This window comes from Anolis sagrei, chromosome 1 (assembly GCF_037176765.1).
Source record: "Anolis sagrei isolate rAnoSag1 chromosome 1, rAnoSag1.mat, whole genome shotgun sequence".
Taxonomy (NCBI): domain Eukaryota; kingdom Metazoa; phylum Chordata; class Lepidosauria; order Squamata; family Dactyloidae; genus Anolis; species Anolis sagrei.
Window position 1 is genome coordinate 93300301 of NC_090021.1, and position 19490 is coordinate 93319790.

Consider the following 19490-nt stretch of genomic DNA (forward strand, 5'->3'; position numbering starts at 1 on the left):
TAACATAGAAAGAGGGGAACGCTGGGTGGCCACCCGGAACTAGGAGTAAGTGAGGACATCTGGCTGACTTACCCACAAGCATGCACCAGCAGAAAATGCCACCACGAAACCACATTTTTCATTTCTTTGATGACTAGTCCCAGAATCTGTCATCCACTATCATGGCCATCAGATCAGGCCCGTAGCCAGGATTTCGTTTCGGGGGTGGGGGTGGGGGGCTAAAAATTTTCAGGGGGATTTCGGGGGGGGGCTGAGTTTCAGGGGGGCTGAGTCTGAGTGAAAGAGGGTCTAGCCTAGCAAACCTTTTGTATTGTTACCCCAATACCCCCATGCATATGGGATATATTGAATATGGTGATCAGATCATGATATGAATAAACATAAGTTTAAATAATGCACCAGTAAGGCTTTTTCGCGAACCACCATGAAAATTTCGAGGGGGGGCTGAAGCCCCTCAAGCCCCCCCCCCCCCGGCTACATGCCTGCATCAGATGAGCTGGTAAGTGTTATCCAAAATATTAACGCTCTTCCCAAGTATTAAACGTGTTCCATTCTTGCCCTTTCTGCAATACTTCCAATGCTGAACATCGGATTGACATTTTTGTGACATCTGTGAGAGCAAGATGTGCGAATGGGAAACTGTGATGAAAAGGGACACTCAGAGATATTCTTACCCATGTGGTTTTAATGAGGCATACTTGGTCGTTATACAGATTCCTCAGGAGACAGACAAGGTGGCTTGGTACCCCGGTTCCACCAAGAACTTGCCACAATTTATTATGATCCACACAGTCAAAGGCTTTACAGTGGTATCGATCTGATAGTCCCATTATACGGTGTAGACTGCATTACATGGGTCTACACTGATCATGTTATGCAGTTTCAACAGCATTCCATGGAAGTAGGACCAGCCTGTGCTTAAATGCAGACCTTGGGTGGATCCAGACTGGCCTTTATCTCAGGAGAATCCACATTTTAAAAACAGAGATTTTCCTGGGGTCCTGTCCACACTCACCCCAGAAAGTGTGCACTTTCTGGAGTGGGTATCCAGATGTTCTTACGGGACTGGCCTGGGAGAATGCCTGGAGGCCCTCTCCCCTTCCCCCAAACCCCTTTCTACTTGCCGGGAGAGCTGGCTGAAGCCTGTAATGGATGCTGGGTAAGTTTTTATTGCTTTTCTAATGGGTTTGGAAGCTTCGGGGGAGGGATGTGGGTATTCCCAGTTTACCGGGCTTATTTAAACTAAGGGAATACTGTCTGGGCTGCAGTATTAGGAAATATTAGGTTTCCAAGAAGGCGTGGAACAAACCCACTATCTAATTAATTTACTACAAACCAGGGTTTTCCTGGTTTGTAGCGAATTAATTCAGGACTGTTGTCTGGACAGTCCCTCCTTTATTGCAGTAGATGAGGCAAACAGTATGGATTCCATCTGAAATCCTGTGTTTGTCTCTTTCCTGTGGAATTTGGGGGCTTGTAGTTCAGGGGAGGGGCCTTTAGACTGTTCAGCCAGAAAGACCCTGGGCCTCATCGAATCCTTGAGTTGAAGAGACCTCGTGGGCCATCCAGTCGAACCCCCTGCCAAGAAGCAGGGAAATCGCATTCAAAGCATCCCCGACAGATGGCCATCCAGCCTCTGCTGAAAAACCTCCAAGGAAGGAGGCTCACTAAACCACAAGCCCCAGGATTGTGCAGGAAGGAGGCAGACACAGGGTTTCAGGTGGGACGCAGCCTCTTTGCCTCCTCTTTCAGCTCCTTGCCTTCCCTCTCCTGCTCGCTCCGGAGGGGCTTCCTCTGAGAGACAGGCCACCCTGGCTAGGCAGGAGGGAAGCTGAGGAGCCTTTCCCATGGCCGCTCTTCCTCTTGCCGGATGCTTGGTCTCCCGATCGCAATGCCCTGGCTTGGCAACCAGAAAGAAGCCGGTGATAGCAGAAGCCTCTCCCGAGGCACAGAAGAAGAGGTCAAAGCGCGACTCCTGACTCCTTCCTCCTCCTCCTCCTCCTCCTCCTCGTCCAATGGGGCGACTCGGCTTTAAAGGGATGGGTCCCGCCCAGCGAGTCCATGTTGCCCTCCGACGCGTCCTCCTCCTCCCCCTCCTCCTCCTCCTTCCCGCGAAGAAGGACAGAAAGGAGCCGGGTGGGTCTCGCTCCGGAGCAAGGTATCTCGTGTTTCCAAGGCGCATCAGATCTGCAGCAACTCAACCTGCAGTCCACGCAGCGTCTGGATGAAGCCTGTGGGAGCCTGGCTTTGTCCACCAAACGCTTCCTCCCTCGCAGAAGGGCCTCCGGGTTGGGATGCGCCTTTTCTTCTTGGGCGAACCGAGAAAGGATGGTTTCCCTCTTTTTTTATTTCCCCATGTTTCTGAAGAACTTGCAGGGAGGAAAATCCGGAATGTAATCATTTATGTTTTTAAGGAGTTCTTTAGGGACGGGGGTTTGTTTACTTCCAACCCAAGGAATTGCTCAAACCCAGGGTGCATCTACACGCACTTTGTGACCACTTTCACTACCTTGGCTCCCTACTTTGGGATCCTGGGAGTTGTAGTAGAGGCACCAAGTTTGCCAGTGTCTGACATTGCCCAGGGGATGCCCAGATGTTTTGCCATCCTGTGAGAGGCTTCTCTCATGGCCCTGCACGAGAAGCTGGAGCTGACAGATGGGAGCTCACCCCGCTTCCTGGATTAGTACCACTGACCTTTTGGTCAGCAGTCCTGTCAGCACAAGAGTTTAGCCAAGAGGTTCTCAAACTTCTTAAACAGAGGGCCAGGTCACAGTCCCTCAAACTGTTGGAGGGCCAGATTATAATTTGAAAAAAAAAAATGAATAAATTCCTATGCACACTGCACATATCTTATTTGTTGTGCAAAAAAAAAACACTTAAAAACAATAAAATCATTAAAATGAAGAATAATTTTAACAAATATAAATGTATTAGTATTTCAATGGGAAGTGTGGGCCTGCTTTTGGCTGATGAGATAGGATTGTTGTTGTTGTTGTTGTGTGCTTTCAAGTAGTTTCAGACTTAGGCTGACCCTTAGTGAGGGCCGGGTGAATGACCGTATCCGGCCCTCGGGCCTTAGTTTGAGGACCCCTGGTTTCACCCATTTCACCACTTAATGCTACCAGGGATTGAAGAGGAGCCAAGAATCTGACAACGCAACCCTCTTGGCTTAGGCCCATTCACACCTCGCAGTTATAGCACTATGATTCCACTTTAACTGCCATGGCTGTACCCTATAAAATGCACTCTTGGGCAGAGAAGGCTCAATTCTGAAGCTTCAACCCCAGGATCCCTAGCACTGAGCACTTCAAAGGAGTGTCAAACTGTATTACTTCTACACTGTAGACCAGGCCTGAGCAAATTTGGACCCTCCAGGTGTTTTGGACTCCAACTACCACCATTCCTAACAGCCTCAGGATGGGGCCTGAGGCTGTTAGGAATGGTGGGATTTGGAGTTCAAAACACCTGGAGGGCCCAAGTTTGCCCATGTCTAATGTAGAGGAACCTTTGGAGAGTTTCATCATCAACAACACACATTTTGGTGCCTCATATGTTAAGACCTATTTCTGGATATATTTGATCTACTGATTTCAAAAATGGCACCTGTTTTCCCCTATCAGCTTTAGTTTTTGACATACAAAACATGTGCCACATGTGTCTTTATCTGCTCATTTGTAAAACGTCAGGATAAACATATCCTAGAGCGGACACGGTCTAGCCAATGCAATTTTCTGAATAAGTTCCCCAAATAACCCCAGGCACAAGCTCAAAAACCAAGATGTCAAGAATTTATTTTGGTTGAGCTGTGCAATATATATATATTTGTTTCCTGCTTTCATCTCAGCGATTCAGAACCCAATTTTAAATCTCTGGCATATACTTTTAAAAATAAATATCTCTGTGATTGAAATGGAAAACAATACATAAAAAAATCTCCAGCATGTAAATATGAAAATTGAATTAAATAGACGAATTGGTTTAAATCACTTTGTTTTTTTCATGTCAGGAGCGACTTGAGAAATAGCAAATCACTTCTGGTGTGAGAGAACTGGCCGTCTGCAAGGATGTTGCCCAGGGGATGGCCAGATATTTTTCTATCCTGTGGGAGGCTTCTCTTATGTCCTCGCATGGAGAGCTGGTGCTGACAGATGGGAGCTCACCCCGCTCTCTGGATTCGAACTGCCGACCTATCAATAGGCAGTCCTGTCCTCAAACTTTTTAAACAGAGGGCCAGGTCACAGTCCCTCAAACTGTTGGAGGGCCGGATTGTAGTTTGAAAAAAATATGAATGAATTGCTATGCACACTGCACATATCTTATTTGTAGTTCAAAAACATTTAAAAACAATACAATAATTAAAATGAAGAATAATTTTAACAAATATAAACTTATTAGTATTTCAGTGGGATGTGTGGGCCTGCTTTTGGCTTAAGAGATGGGATTGTTGTTGTTGTGTGCTTTCAAGTAGTTTCAGACTTAGGTTAACCCTGAGCAAGGGCTGGGTAAATGACCTTGGAGGGCCATATCCGCCCCCCGGGCCATAGTTTGAGGACCCCTGGTTTGATCCATTGTGCCACTTAATGCTGCCTGGGATTGAAGAGGAGCCAAGAATCTGACAGCGCAACCTTCCTGGCTTATACCCATTCACACCTCACAGTTATAGCACTATATTTCCACTTTAACTTCCATGGCTGTACCCTATAAAATCCTGAAATTTGTAGTTTGGGGAAGGGCGTTTAGTGTTTTCTGGTGGAGAGCTCCAGTGTTTCACCAAACTACAACTCCCCAGGATTTTATTGGGATCATAATTGATTCCATGTTATAATTGTGTGGTTTGAAAGTGCCCCAGCTGGTTTCATATTAGGACAATCCCTCCTGAATTGTCCAATATAGTAGTAGTAGTAATGTTATTGATTGGCCTTTAGGCCATATCACAATATCAAACAAAACAAGGCTTGATCGGACTTAATTGCACTCTGTGTAAGTTAAAATATGACACTTATAACAATACAGTAAATAAATATGATAAGATATGATAAAACCAAGTATATACATCATATTTCCGTTTCACCCTTACAATTTACCCTGATCAACCCCACATATGTGGTTCTCAGACATATAGTTTTGCTTAAATACAGAGCTGTTTTATATGTTATTTTTGGGTCTTGGCCACACATAAAATATGTTGTTCTGATGTGAGATTCCCAATACATTGTCCGTTTGATATATGGACCAAGTTAGAAGTCTCTCACTTTCTGATACAATTTACAATCAAATAATATGTGTGCTATATCTTCAATGTCAAGTGCCCCGCAGATACAACTCCGTTCATTATAAGAGATGCTGTTAAATCTCCCATATCTGACCATAGCACTATAATTGTGTGGTTTGAAAGTGTCCCAGCTGGTTTCATATTAGGACAATCCCTCCTGAGTTGTCCAGTATAGCTGTAAGGAGTGATGGGAAGATTTTGCTTCTCTTTTTGATGTAGTGCAGCTTGTTGCGTCATGCGGACCTGTACAAACTGTGCTTAGGTAGAACGATGGTTAGTGGGAGCAAACCAGCTCCGAATGTTTGTGAAATTGTCTTGATTTCTGTTCATATCTTCATGGATTGTTGCATAAAGCCTTAGGACTGGTCGTGTTAGGAATCTGGAATCCTGCCAGACCTATTGGGATTTTAATAATATGTTTGAGAACTGAGCCACCCCTTAGAGTCTGGAATGATGCCCTAACGTTATGAGAAGCCCAGATCTTAATCAGAACTTGGGACTTTTTCTGATTAGCTTCCCAAACCTCCTAGACAGTATAGCTTGGGGGGGGGGGGGGTGTTGAGTCAGTGCAGTCCAAAAAGTAACTTTTCCAAGCTTTGATCTTAACTTTGCTTTACCCCTTTCCTGTAGGGACAAGGAACAAATGCTTCAGGTTGTTTTTTCCTTCTTCTAGGTAATATCTGGGAAATGATCAACCACATTCTGCTTGCCAAGTACAAAGTTCTATCTTTCTTTTTAAAAAGCAAATCTAGCCTTGCCTGAAAATAAGACAGCTAGTTAAAATCTAGTATTTTAAACAGGGCACAAAGCACACACTGAACTCACTGCAAATAACCTTTTGATCCCTGGAATGCTTCAAATACCGTATGAATGATGATGGGCATCTTCTTGGTGAATTTGATTGGTGTTAATTTGAATTTATCACCATCACAACTCAGTTTCCTGTAGCTGGATCTGCTGCAAGGATATCATCTTCAGAGACCTCTCAATGAGCCCCTGAAGGTCTCTAAAGAAGCTTGTCAAAGTGTGGGTCGTATATTTTGCAGAATATCCCCCCCTAATTTGAGAAAATGGTTTGAGAAAACAGTATTAATGTGTTTGCATGCTCTGACATTTTTTCCCTTTGGTATTTAAGGTAAAAGTTTGACATTAAGTCTAGTCGTGTCCGACTCTGGGGTGTGGTGCTCATCTCCATTTCTAAGCCAAAGAGCCAGCGTTGTCTGTAGATGCCTCCAAGGTCATGTGGCTGACATGACTGCATGGAGCACTGTTGCCTTCCTGCCGGAGTGGCTCCTATTTATCTACTCACATTTACATGTTTTCAAACTGCTAGGTTGGCAGAAGCTGGGGCTAACAGCAGAAACTCACCCCACTCCCCGGATTCAAACTGCCAACCTTTTGATCAGCAAGTTCAGCAGCTCAGTGGTTTAACCTGCTGCGCCACCGGGGGCTTTGGTATTTAATTAGATACAATTTTAAGGTTGGGTCTATTCTTGAGGGGGGCTTTTGCATGACACCTCCCCTTCAGTAGGTCACCTTCTGCTTTGGTGGTACTTTGCCAATAGTCTGATTTGTGGGTTAAGAAGTGCGCTGTGCTTTTTCTGGTAGTTTTTTTCCTTTTAAAAGCAGGTGATACAAACCAATAGATTTTTAAAAGTAGGTTAAATGGTATGAGGAGTTTTACACTTGTCTCTGGCTATTTCTTTTACCCATTATCGCACTCTGACCTCTTCCCCAGTGTAGGACATGGCCAAGGCAAAGGTTGCCATCATTGGTGCTGGGCTGATTGGTCTCTCCACTGCTGTGTGCATTTCGGACTCTATTCCAGACTGCAGTGTGACTGTCATTGCTGATAGATTTACTCCCAACACCACAAGTGATGTAGCTGCTGGAGTGCTTATTCCACATTTTTACCCAGGTGAGTGAAATAATTGTTCCAAAGTGCAAAACGTGAAGACGTATAGGTTTTTCAGCTGCATAACCCTCAAAGTGGTTTCAAAGAGATAGAATGTCATTCTCAGGACTGATCCCATGACATGTGAGTAACAAAACCAGGAAATCATCATGCCTAATAGGAAAACGGTGGTCTTCAAAACTAGATGCCTAAGAGTCACAGGGCAGCTGTATATGAGAACTTCAGTCACTGGTTGTGCATAGATGTAACTTCAGTGCATTTGTTCTTCAATGTTTCCTTTATTTGCAGTGACCAAAATCCCCAACAACACTTACTGTAGAGTCACTGATGCCCCCCTCCTCCCCATGGCCTTTCCATACCTAATGGAGGAGGAGATTAGAAACTGAAGTACTTGGCTGTGTCCCAGCAGACTAGCACAAAATTATTATATTGTCCACTGAGATCTTCTGGAGATCTCCACAGACCTCAGCAGATGAAGTAAATATTTTGCACCAGGCTACGGGGACATAGCCAGGCACACCTGTGATCCTCTCCATTAGGCATGGAACAGCCACAGGAGGGGCTTCAGTGGCTCTATAGTAAATCCAGGGGAAGTGAATGGGCAGTTGTAGCATAGCTTCACATGCAGAACTTCTGTGCTCTTACAAGGCATACAGGATTCTGGTTTCTGAGTCCAGATTTTGCAACCCTTTTGGATATTGATAGAGACTCCATCTAATTCCAGGTGGTAAATAGAGCAGCCCCTCCCTCCTGTCCTTCAGAAGGATGATAAAAAACTTGGCTGTGGGATCAAGCCTTTGGGACAGTGCAGTGAGACAGCAATAGGAAACCTTATTATGCCAACCAGATTTGATGTGGATGATTGAGACGGTTTAAACAATGGAGTTTAATGTCGAGATAAATGATTTTAATGTTTATGTATGTACAAGGTCTATTTATGTCTGACATTGGATGTTTGCCGTTAATATGCTGTGCTCCGCCCTGAGTCTCCTTTGCGGTGAGAAAGGTGGAATATAAATGTTTTAAATAATAAATAAAGAAATAAATCTGTTTCTGCACATGTTCAACATGAGAGGTAACAACACAGCGAATTGCACGGGAAAGGGGAAAATACTCAGGCATTTCTCGAATAGAAAAATTTCTTACGCTCATGGAAACAGCAGGGATGCGTCGTTGTAGGAGGGAAATGAGGAATCATTTCCCTCCTACAACGATGCATCCATGCTGTTTCCATGAGCATAAGAAACTTTTCTATTCGAGGAATGGCTAATCTGAATCCAATCCCACAATTTTGAGACAACTGGAATACAGCTCACTATAGAATTGTAACTATCTGTTAAGACAGGAATTACTGCTATTTGGGGTTTCTATGCTTTGATGCTGCTTTTAGATTTTCCCAATGTTCTCCCACCATTTGAAATGTATGCTGTTTCTTCTGTGCAGGAACCCCAGTTCATCAACAGAAACAGTGGTGGAGGGAGACCTTTGACTACTTGTCCATAATCTGTAATTCCCCAGATGCTTCAGAGGCTGGAATTCATTTAACGTCTGGGTAAGAAGGAGTTTTCTGGAAGCAAGCCTGGATTATGATGTCTGAGGCCCTAAGACAGTACCAGAAATGGGGGCTGTGTTTGCATATGTGTGAGCTATTTCAAAGGTAGTTAGTGGCACAGGTTAAACAAACAAGTAGTACATTGCAAAGTTCAATAGACAACAGCATACAAATATTCATGTGCATCTCCATTTTTGGTCTCTCAACCTGATCCTATGTTTTTTTAAATACAGTTACGGAGCTACAAATGTGATGAAGGATCTCTGCCAGTTCCAATAGACATGCTTGCACAGATCTTATCTATACAAAGTATCCAAAAGTCATATGACATGTTTGTGATTAATTTTCTCCCATCTGTGCATATTTCTTCTTGTCAGGCTTGTGCATGTCTTACTGGCATATTACTACGTTGATTTCTAAGCAGTGCTAAGAAGTGGAATAAAATAGTACACAGACCCATCACGTAGGAGGCACAGGCTACTTTTGGAAGCTTTAGAAGCACACACAGAACTAGAAGTAAACACAGGCTGGCTAATTCTCTTCATTGTCAGAAGATGTTCCATGCACTTAATGTGGACTCATTTGGAGAATGTCCTATAGGTTTATTTTTCATCTCCTGCACTGGAAATGGTTATCAACTTGTTTTTCCATGCTTGATCCTAATACTTGTTGCTATTGTATCCATATTTGAGGAAATAGAATGCACTTCATATATTATATTTTAAGAGGTGCTCATACAGTATTTCATAGAGATACGAGGATTATCCAGAAAGTAAAGTTACAAGATTTTTTTAAAATACAAAGAATGAACATATTTTAATAAAACTTACACTGATTGCAGCATAGATATTGTATTATTTTTCTACATAATCACCATTCAGTTCAATACATTTTGTCATCCATGGGATGAGTTTTTGATGCCTGTGTCATGGAAGTTTCCCTCCACTTTTTTCATCCAGTTCATCACTTCGGTTTTCACCTCATCATCATCTGAAAAGTGTTTTCCACCAAGGTGTTCCTTCAATTTAGTGAAGAGATGATAGTCACTGGGACTGTGAGAGGGGCGACTTAAAACATCCCAACCAAGTGAAATCAACAACTCTTGTGTTGTATAAGCAATGTGTGGACACACATTGTCATGAAGGAGACAGGTTCCTGCCATCAGCATCCCACAACATTTGCTTTGGACGGCTCTGCAAAAATTTTTCATAGTCTCACAATATATTCCATACCCCCATTTTGTCACATGCTATCTTGACATTACGTCCTCTCCATAAACTGAAATGATTTCACAAATAATTGTAACGGTTGCATGCCCTTAGCATTTAGGTAGCATATTATAGCACTAACTTTGCACTTGGAAGGAAATAGAATAAGGACACTCATCTCTAACCTTCACCATAATGCCAGTCAATGAGCTACTGACAACTGGCATTGCTCGTTCACTTTCGCTGGCTTCTCGCTGCAAGGTAGTGATACCAACTTGCCTTGTAACCTTACTTTCTGGATAATCTTTGTACCTTTCAAGTTGCTGTGGATGAATAAGCTAATTATATACATATCACATCATTCATGGATTTAAAATTGCTATAAAAGAGACATTTTATGCTCTGCAAAATTTGAATTATCCATTTGGATTTCTTGTAAGAGAAAACAAAATGGTAACACAACAAAAGATCAGTAATTTATATGACTATTTCCTTCCATGTCTCTGAGGTGGCAGATTTTTAAAACTGTTCCTGATGAGAAGATACCATTCTGGTCTGATATGGTTCTGGGATTTCGCTTCATGACTGAAAGAGAGTTGCAAAAATTTCCACAGCACAAATTTGGTCAGGCCTTTACTACACTAAAATGTGAAAGCCCACTCTATTTGACCTGGCTAGAAAAAAGGTAGGATTGAATTTTTTTAAAATTGAAATGTAACAATTGGATTCAAGGATTTACAATAAAAAACATTTATTGCCTTATTGAATGTAATCCTTCTCATCCACAACCCATTATGTTCCATCTTCATGAAGTTGTAAATCCTTTGGAATGCTCTTCCAGCTCCCATTATCCCAGTCTTAGGATACCCAAACCCCATAAAATGTTCATTTATTAAAATACTTGCAAATTGTAACTGCCATAATCATAGTATAATCAGAGAGAGAAACAATTTGGATGATGGCTTGGAAAAATTGGAGCCAATTTGGTGTAGTGGTTTGAGTATTGGACTATGATGCTTTCATGGCTGGAATCACTGGATTGCTCTGAGTTTTCTGGGACGTATGGCCATGTTCTGGAAGCATTCTCTACTGACATTTTGCTCACAGGTATGATAGGCATCCTCAGAGGTTGTGAAAACTTCACAACCTCTGAGGATGCCTGCCAAAGATGTGGGCCAAAAGTCAGGAGAGAATGCTTCTGGAATATGGCCATACAGCCCAGAAAACTTGCAGCAACTCGATGATGCCATTGTTCTGCATTTATCTAGAGACTCATAGAATCGTAGAGTTGGAAGAGACCACATGGACGATCTAGTCCAACCCTCTGCCAAGCCGGAAAAGCACAAAGCTCTCCCAGCAGATGGCACATTTCTGGTGCCCTGCCTTTTCTCCAATGGTCACTAAGTGGCCATCAAGTAGTGACTGCAATAGATAAAAGGTAATCCCTGGAGGGAATGAGAGAAGACACATATTGAAGTTCTGTCTGCAGTATTTTCCCAATACATTTTCTCAATGCAGACTCTTGGCCAAAGTGTTTGCTTGTAATCTAATTCTATGCTGGTTTTTCTCCCAGTCAGAATATGGTCTAGCATTTCTTTTTTTACAGTAATTCCATGCTGAGCACTCTTTATTTTTCCAGCACTTTTGGCTGACATATGAGCTATCTCAAGAGGGAAGGTGGCTCTGTCATATTTGATTTCTAAAACAATAATGAAACTGGTGTCCATGCACCACTACATTGCAGGATCAATTTAGTACCCGCCAGACCTGCTTGTAGACAGATGTCTCTGCTGCAGTTTCTGTTACACAAGGTTGTAATTTCCCAAAGGCACATCCTGACCCTCAGACCAACCCATTGGCACAAATGCTAGTGCAATGTGTGTAGTTTGCTGATAGGAGATGGAATCCAAGCAAGTGAAACAAATGGTTAAGATTTCTTCTACTGAGTGGTTCAGGGGGATATGTCTATTAAATGTGTAATTTGTTGTGAATGCCATAAGTGATCTGAGTGTTTTTTATGATACCTCATTACAAGACACTGAAAGGGAACCCTCCGTTGTGATCTGAGAGGTCACTGGTGAAGGAAGTAAGAATTTCCATAGAATAAGGTTTCTGCTCTCTCTGAGTCACATTTTTGTGGTGCTTTCTGCATCCATATACGTCTTTTGTGTTTCATATTTATTTGTCGTATACATATAGGCTCTTGGAGAATATGAGGCATAAGCTTGGATGTCACCAGTATGCTTATATGTGGAAATACATAATTTAAGTTCTATGTCCATAATCTGTGAATTGCTTTGGGTATACCTGGTGTGGTGGTGGCATCATTGTTTTTATTGCCATGTTTATTCTTTAATGATCAAACTTTGGAGCCATATTGTAATCAATTGCGAAAATTCTCCTCATTTCCAAAATTACCACGCAAAATTGTTGGGTGGGTGTGGATGCTACTATTTGGGAAACCAAAATCTAATGAATCTCAGCACTTTACTCCAGCCCTGGCCCTATAATCTTTTTGCACTTCTAAGTTTGATCTGCCCACCATAGTCCTGGTTCTGGTTATTGAGATTTTCTTTGATTGATTCTAATGATATTTTACTGTTTTAATTGTGTAATTAGATTGTCATATGTTTATTGTGTTTTTAATGTGTTTTTACTTATCTAACTTTGTTGTTATTGGGCTTGGTCCTGCTTGTAAGCCACCCAAATCCCTTTGGGGAGATGGTGGCGGGATAGAAAAATAAAGTAGTAGTAGTAGTAGTAGTAGTAGTAGTAGTTGTCAAAGGCTTTCATGACCAGAATCACTGGGTTGTTGTAAGTTTTTTGGGCAATATGGCCATGTTCTAGAAACATTCTCTACTGACGTTTTGCCTGCATCTATGGCAGGCAGGCAAAACAACTTCTTCTTCTTCTTTTTCTTCTTCTTCTTCTTCTTCTTCTTATTATTATTATGTTTGTTGAAATTCTAGCTTCATTTTTACCAAACAGTAGATGGAATGAGATGCCGTACAGTTGGGAGGAATATTTTGCCTGCTGAGTGAACTGAGAGTGGCTCCTGAAAGCTGAAGGCGATAGGGTGTCTCCAACATTGTGCCCCATATTCACATGCTTCCTCTTTGGAAGTGTCTTCGAGGCACAAGGACCTGTTCTAGCCTTGTTACAACTTTCCTTGATATTATTTGAGCAAAGTGCCCTTTCCTTTTTGTCTCCATTTATTTTATTGTGCAAAAATCACATTGAAGTTAAAATGAGAAGCAAATGAATTTTTTAAAAAAAGAGTGAATAAACCGAAAATACAGAAAGAGTCACCTGTGCATAAACATCTAACAAAGATGACCAAGTATACCCAAAAGCATTCAAAGTATCCTCTACCTTGTGTGACTGTGAAATATGATGGACAACTCTTCTTCTGTATGCTTGTCCGTATTGTCCTGCCTCATGCACAAAGGAATAATTCTTTCAGGCTATAGAAAATGCGGTCGCTGCTTTCCGTTTTTGGTCAAAATATATTTAGCCATTTGTGCTCCTATTTTTATCAGTTTTATACTAATTTATTCAATCTTTTTTATACGAAATAAATAAATAACTTCAAATACAGAAAGGGTTGTGAGATTTTGAGTTCAGGTCCAGCACTATATCCCTAAAATGCATGTTTCTTCTGTTTGGGGGGGGGGGGGGGGTCTGAGTGGCACCTGAGGTCTGGTTTTGTCCTCTCTCTCCAGCTTTCCTTGTAGCTGCACAATTTCGGTACACTTCACATTCTGTGATGCTTTTGTCTCTACTTAATAATTGTTCCAAGGAGAAAATTCATGTGAACTGATCACTGTTGTACTTTTCACCTCTGGCATTTTGTTCACAGACTGAAAGAAAATGGAGGCCAAGTGCAAGCTAGAAAAATAGAAGACTTTTGGGAATTGTATGGCAGCTATGACATTGTAGTGAACTGCTCAGGCATCGGCTCTAGGAAGCTTCTAGGAGACTTGGAGATATACCCCATCAGAGGTCAAGTTCTCAAGGTTCACGCCCCGTGGGTCACACACTTCATTCGCGATGGGGATGGACTAACATACATCTCTCCAGGGATACACAATGTCACATTAGGTGGGACGAGGGAAAAGGACAACTGGAACTTGGCCGTGGATCCCAGTACCAGCAAAAACATACTAAGCCGGTGTTGTGCTCTTGAGCCCTCTCTTCAAGCAGCTAAGGATATCCAGGTCAATGTGGGCCTGAGGCCAACGAGGTCTGCTGTGAAAGTACAGAAAGAGACACTGGTTCGAGGCAATGAGAAGCTGGTAGTGGTCCACAACTATGGACATGGTGCTGGTGGCTATTCAGTGCATTGGGGTACAGCCAAAGAGGCGACTCAACTAGTGAAAGCGTGCATTGCAGCACTGCAGCCCAGGTACAAGGCAAAGCTGTAAAATGTAGGATGAAAATGTTCCCATTGTCTCAGTAATTAGTAATACTGTTGTATTAGAACAGTTTTTCCCAACATGGTGCCCTCCAAATACATTGTGCTAATAACTTTTACCTGCCCAAGTTTGCATAGCCAATGGTCAGGGCGGGAGGGTCTGTAGTCCAAAACATCTGGAGAATACTAGGTTGAGGAAGGCTAGTCTGGATGGTTTGTACTAAAATTCTTTCAGCTTAATTGTTTCCCTGGAAATATTATAGTTCCTACTATCAATGACTCCTTGATTTACATTATAACCCTCTAATGCAGAATCTTTAGTTTCTCTGTGTGTTATACAAAGATGATGTTTCAGTCTAGTTTCAGTCTGTAAGCCAAGTTTTCTTATATGGGAAGAATCATCACAATGTTTTGAACACTATTAGTCAAAGCCATATCAATGAATTCTGTACTGTTTGACAAGTTAGATCTATTTTTAAAATCCTAATTATATAGTGCTACATGCAACAAATGACATTGCCTTACAATTAGCTAATTTGATTTTATTAGGCCATATTATAGCTTTACACTGGAATATGAAAAACAATCAAGGAGATTGTATGTCCCCCATCCTTATTTTTGAAGGGAGGTTCCTTTTGCCCACAAATGGACTCTTAGAAGCCGATCTATCAAAAAGATCAGAAATATGAAATAAAGCAAATTTGATTAACAGATGAAAGGTATTTCAATCAGGGCATCTGTTTCCAACTATTTCAACATCTGTTTCCAAGCCATTTTTGACAGATTTGTTCCCAAGTGTTTTATAATAAATAATGGCCAATAGTTGTGGTGAAGAAGGCCAGCACACCTTTGTTGTGCTTCTGTCAGGGGAAATAGTTGACTTCTCTTTGATTTCCGGGTCATTGTGTGCCATAGCAAGGAAGCAGGATCACCGAACTGAGTGAGAACATGAAGATACCATATGACTTTCCTATTGTAGAGGGCTCATCTATCCCTGTTACATTGACGTTTGGACTCCAAGTCGAAAACTGCCAATGGTGGACCTCATCCTCACAGTGGCCGTCTTCTAAAGCATTAATTACATTCAGAGGAGTGGGGAGCTGGACAATTTCGGGGCAAGGATGGCTCAAAATACTTCATTTCTGTTAATAAATTATAATGCTGGCATTCATGGGTACTACAACATCATTACTTGTGTATCAGATTGTGTGAAGAGGTATTGAATATCCCCTTACTCTGTTTTCATACCAGGCTATGGGGCGGTGCCTGGACTTAGCTCTGCCCTACCTCTTTTCTGGGTACATTTACACTGTATAATTAACGCAGTTTGACACAACTTAACTGCAATGGCTCAGTGCTATGGAATCCTGGGAATCATCATTTTACAAAGTCTTTCGGCTTTTCTGCCAAAGAGTGCTGGTGCCTCACCAAACTATAAATCCCAGGATTTCACAGCATTGAGCCATGGCAGTTAAAGTGGTGTTAAACTACATTTATTGTACATGGTAAATGCACCCTAAGTCATACTGTTATCTGGTTGCTGTCCCTTCAAGATCTCTGCTTATGCACATTTCAAAACTTTACACTCTTGTCAAAAGCCCACGGCGGTGCAATGGGTTAAACTCTTGTTCCGGCAGGACTGAAGACCAACAGGTCAGAGGTTCAAATTTGGGGAGAGCATGGATGAGCTCCTTCTGTCAGCTCCAGCCCCTCATGCAGGGACACGAGAGAAGCCTCCCACAAGGATGGTAAAACATCAAAACATTTGGGCCTCCCCTGGGCAACGTCCTTGCAGACGGTCAATTCTCTCACTCCTGACACACACACACATACACACAAACACTTTTGTCAGATTCAAATAAGATTTCAACTAATATGTACACTAGGTTTTTAAAGTTGTACTTTGTACAATTCTGAACTTTTTGAATACTGTACAAATTGAATTATACTTACCAATGCTTTCAAATATATGGGTCCTTTTTATTAATGTGGCAATAAGAATTCTGACACATAATGAGTTTTGAATTTGATGTTATTTTATTTGCAATGACTTGGACTAGGTAATTAGTTACAGCATACCCTCAGGAGAACACAGTGATTTTTTTGCAGGGCTTTGTATTGATCATGTTTCTGCAAAATATAATGGAGTTCTTTTTCTGCAGTATGTCTTTTGTGTGCTTTCCTTGTTCATTTTACCACTAGAGGGCAGTATTGGATCAGGCGCTTGTTTGAATCCTATGCGGAGAAGTGGATGCTTGGTTTGGGAATAGGGGTTTCTTTTGCAGGGCTTCTCTGTTCTTCAAAGCCAAGGCTGACTTGAACTGTTCAAAGAAGGAAGGAGAAAAGGAAAGGAAAGGAAGAAAGGCGTGTAAAAATATTCAAGGGAAAATTATTCTCCAGTATCTCATGGATATGGATGGAGACCATCCTTCTATTCTAAGAAGAGCTGTGAAAAGAAGAAAGCACAAAATGCAATGTCAGTGTCAAATCCAATGTGATGAATTACCTGGTTGTTCATTCCCTATCTGGAAATATGCCTGTGCATTTTTCTCCAATCAGGACTGCCGGACCTAAAACTGAAGCCTTCTCTACCTTCAATAGTTGTGTAGAAGAGGGAATTTCATCAGGTGAAGACGACACTTGCTGAAATGCCCTCTTCTATACAATTCTTAAATGCACCACTTTTCACTCAAAGTAACAAAAGAGTATTGCAGCCCAGATGCTTTTCTGCATGACCAGGAAAAATGGCCACGTGTGTATGCTCCACACTGTTAGTGATACACAACTGTAGTGTGTGACCACAGAATCAAAATATTATCTTCCAGGTGCAGGATTTGTATTTTCTAAACTGTTGACCATGGGTGCATCTACATTGTAGATGTAATGCAGTTTGATACCAGTTTAGCTGCCATAGTTCCATGCTGCAGAATTCTGAGGTTTGTAGTATCAACACTGGTAGAGAAGACTAAAACTACAGCTTCCATAACATAGAGCGACAACAGGTAAATGGTGTCAAACTACGTTAATTTTATAATACAGATGTACCCAAAATCTACAATACAGATGTATCCAATCAAGAGGTTACTAGCTTGATTGGATCTGGAAATCCTGGTGCTTTAACAGAGAACCAAGTAGCTTCAGCTGGACTGCTTGCCTACCCTGAGTATTGAACTACACAACATGCTCCAGACACACAATGAGCAACATTTTATTTATTTATTTACAGTATTTATATTCTGTCCTTCTTAACTGAGGGGGACCAAGAGCGGATCACAGAACACATATATGCAAACATTCAATGTTATACACTTGACAAAACACAACTGTACATAGATAGAGCTATATGTAGGCTTTCCCATCTTTGGCATCTTAGAAACTGTGCTCAGTTCCGGCCACAGGGGGGTGCTGTTGCTCCATCTTCCATGCCGAAGAGCTTTGTTTGTAAACGTCCTCCTTGATCGAATCACCAGCATTTTTCTGGCATTTCTTTATGGGTGCCTTTTAAATACCTCCCCGCTTTTTAAAGCAGTACCTAATAACAATATCAATAGAACACAATATTATATTTTAGAGACAGTTGAACATCACACAAGAAAGAGACAATAGAAAAAATAAAGATTCAAGAGCCTCAGTTCAGCCAGAACTGTGTCTATCTCTCAGAGACTATACCTCTCCTCTTCAACACTTTGTAGTGAGACTCAGAGGAGAGAAAGTCTAAAATTCTTGTCAGTTAATTAATTCTTGTTTGATATAGTCTCTGATCTGTTCCCTGAGCAGCCAGTTTACCTTCCAAGTAGTCAAGATAGCATGGGGGCAGAACACCATCCCTCTGTTGAACCCCTTTTACCACCAGGAAGTACTTCCTAATGTTTAGGTGGAATCTCCCAGCAGAAAACAAGCTTGCTTTATCTTCAACATTACATCCTTTCAGATATTTAAACATGGCTATCATGTCACCTCTTAACCTTCTCTTCTCCACCATTATATTATATTATATTATATTATATTATATTATATTATATTATATTATATTATATTATATTATAATATTATATTATATTATTATATTATATTATATTATATTATATTATATTATATTATATTATATTATATTATATTATTTTTGTGTGTGTGTCAGGAGCAACTTGAGAAACTGCAAGTCGCTTCTGGTGAATTGGCCGTCTGCAAGGACGTTGCCCAGGGGATGCCCAAATGTTTTACCATCCTGTGGGAGCTTTCCCTCATGTCCCCATATGGGAAGCTGGAGCTGACAGACGGGAGCTCACCCCAGTCCCCAGATTTGAACCATTGACCTTTTGTTCATCAGTCCTGCCAGAACAAGGGTTTAACCCATTGTGTCACTGGGAGCTCCATATCACCTTATCATTTGACATTATACTCATAGCATGTCAAAGGTTGGTGTCCTGTTGGAAGCTGGAGGAAAAGAGAGAAACTGGGCCATTTTAAACATAGCCAAGAAAGTGGGAATACAGAGGATTAATTTAGACTGTCTCTATCCAGTCAGTTGGAAGGAATGTCACTGTTTGCTTCTTATTGAAAGCACTCACTTACTTCCTCTGATCCTCTTCTGCTGCTCTTTGATTTCCGTACAAAGAAGTATGATTGACTATTCTGTATACGCTTTGCTTATACATGTGCAGGATCTAAGTACCGAGTCAAGTGTTTTCAAAAATCCAGTGGATTTCAATAGATAAATTCTGCATTCTTGTGGAAAATCAATTGGGATTTGAGAATGCTGAATTTTGGCATCACATTTATTCTTTGTAGCCCTGCTTTCTTTTGTCACCGTCATGGATATTTAGGGAGAGTGGGGAGAGCATGATTCCAGCTTACTAATTCAGTTTTGCAACCCACTTGCTTTTAGCATTATGAAATGGAGCGCATTTGGGAAATCAGCAGGAAGCCGATATGCCCATCTGGATGTAATAGCAGATGCTTCTTCTGGGGGGACATGCTGAGTTTCAGCTTTTATATATGAGTCACATTTTTTTTATTAACCTTCCCTCAAATGCAGAACTGACTTGACACAAATACAGGATTTCCAAATTGAATAGCTGCCTTAGGCTGCCTGAATTGTGTAAAAAGAAAGCTGACAATTTTCTTCAATA

At 41.5% G+C, this 19490-nt stretch overlaps 1 protein-coding gene across 5 annotated transcripts; it reads left to right on the forward strand.

Moving 5' to 3' along the window:
* Positions 1-2038: 2038 nt before the first annotated feature.
* On the forward strand, positions 2039-16522 carry DDO (D-aspartate oxidase). 5 transcript variants are annotated; one of them, XM_067467110.1, is made up of 6 exons: positions 2039-2158; positions 6408-6509; positions 7011-7190; positions 8631-8739; positions 10456-10632; positions 13807-16522. In XM_067467110.1, exons 3-6 carry the CDS (start codon positions 7019-7021, stop codon positions 14369-14371), a joined length of 1023 nt encoding a protein of 340 aa, XP_067323211.1. In that variant the 5' UTR covers positions 2039-2158; positions 6408-6509; positions 7011-7018; the 3' UTR covers positions 14372-16522. The 5 variants fall into 5 exon arrangements, with proteins under 5 accessions (XP_067323211.1, XP_067323215.1, XP_060609148.2 ...); XM_067467114.1 differs by having other exon boundaries at positions 7016-7190; XM_060753165.2 differs by lacking the exon at positions 6408-6509.
* Positions 16523-19490: the final 2968 nt, after the last annotated feature.

What these genes read in the sequence shown, in the direction of transcription:
- DDO (XM_067467110.1), top strand. Translation starts at nt 7,019, where the DNA reads ATGGCCAAGGCAAAGGTTGCCATCATTGGTGCTGGGCTGATTGGTCTC. An exon ending in TATTCCACATTTTTACCCAG is followed by an intron (nt 7,191 to 8,630) that starts GTGAGTGAAATA and finishes TCTTCTGTGCAG; the next exon opens with GAACCCCAGTTCATCAACAG. An exon ending in TTGACCTGGCTAGAAAAAAG is followed by an intron (nt 10,633 to 13,806) that starts GTAGGATTGAAT and finishes TTTTGTTCACAG; the next exon opens with ACTGAAAGAAAATGGAGGCC.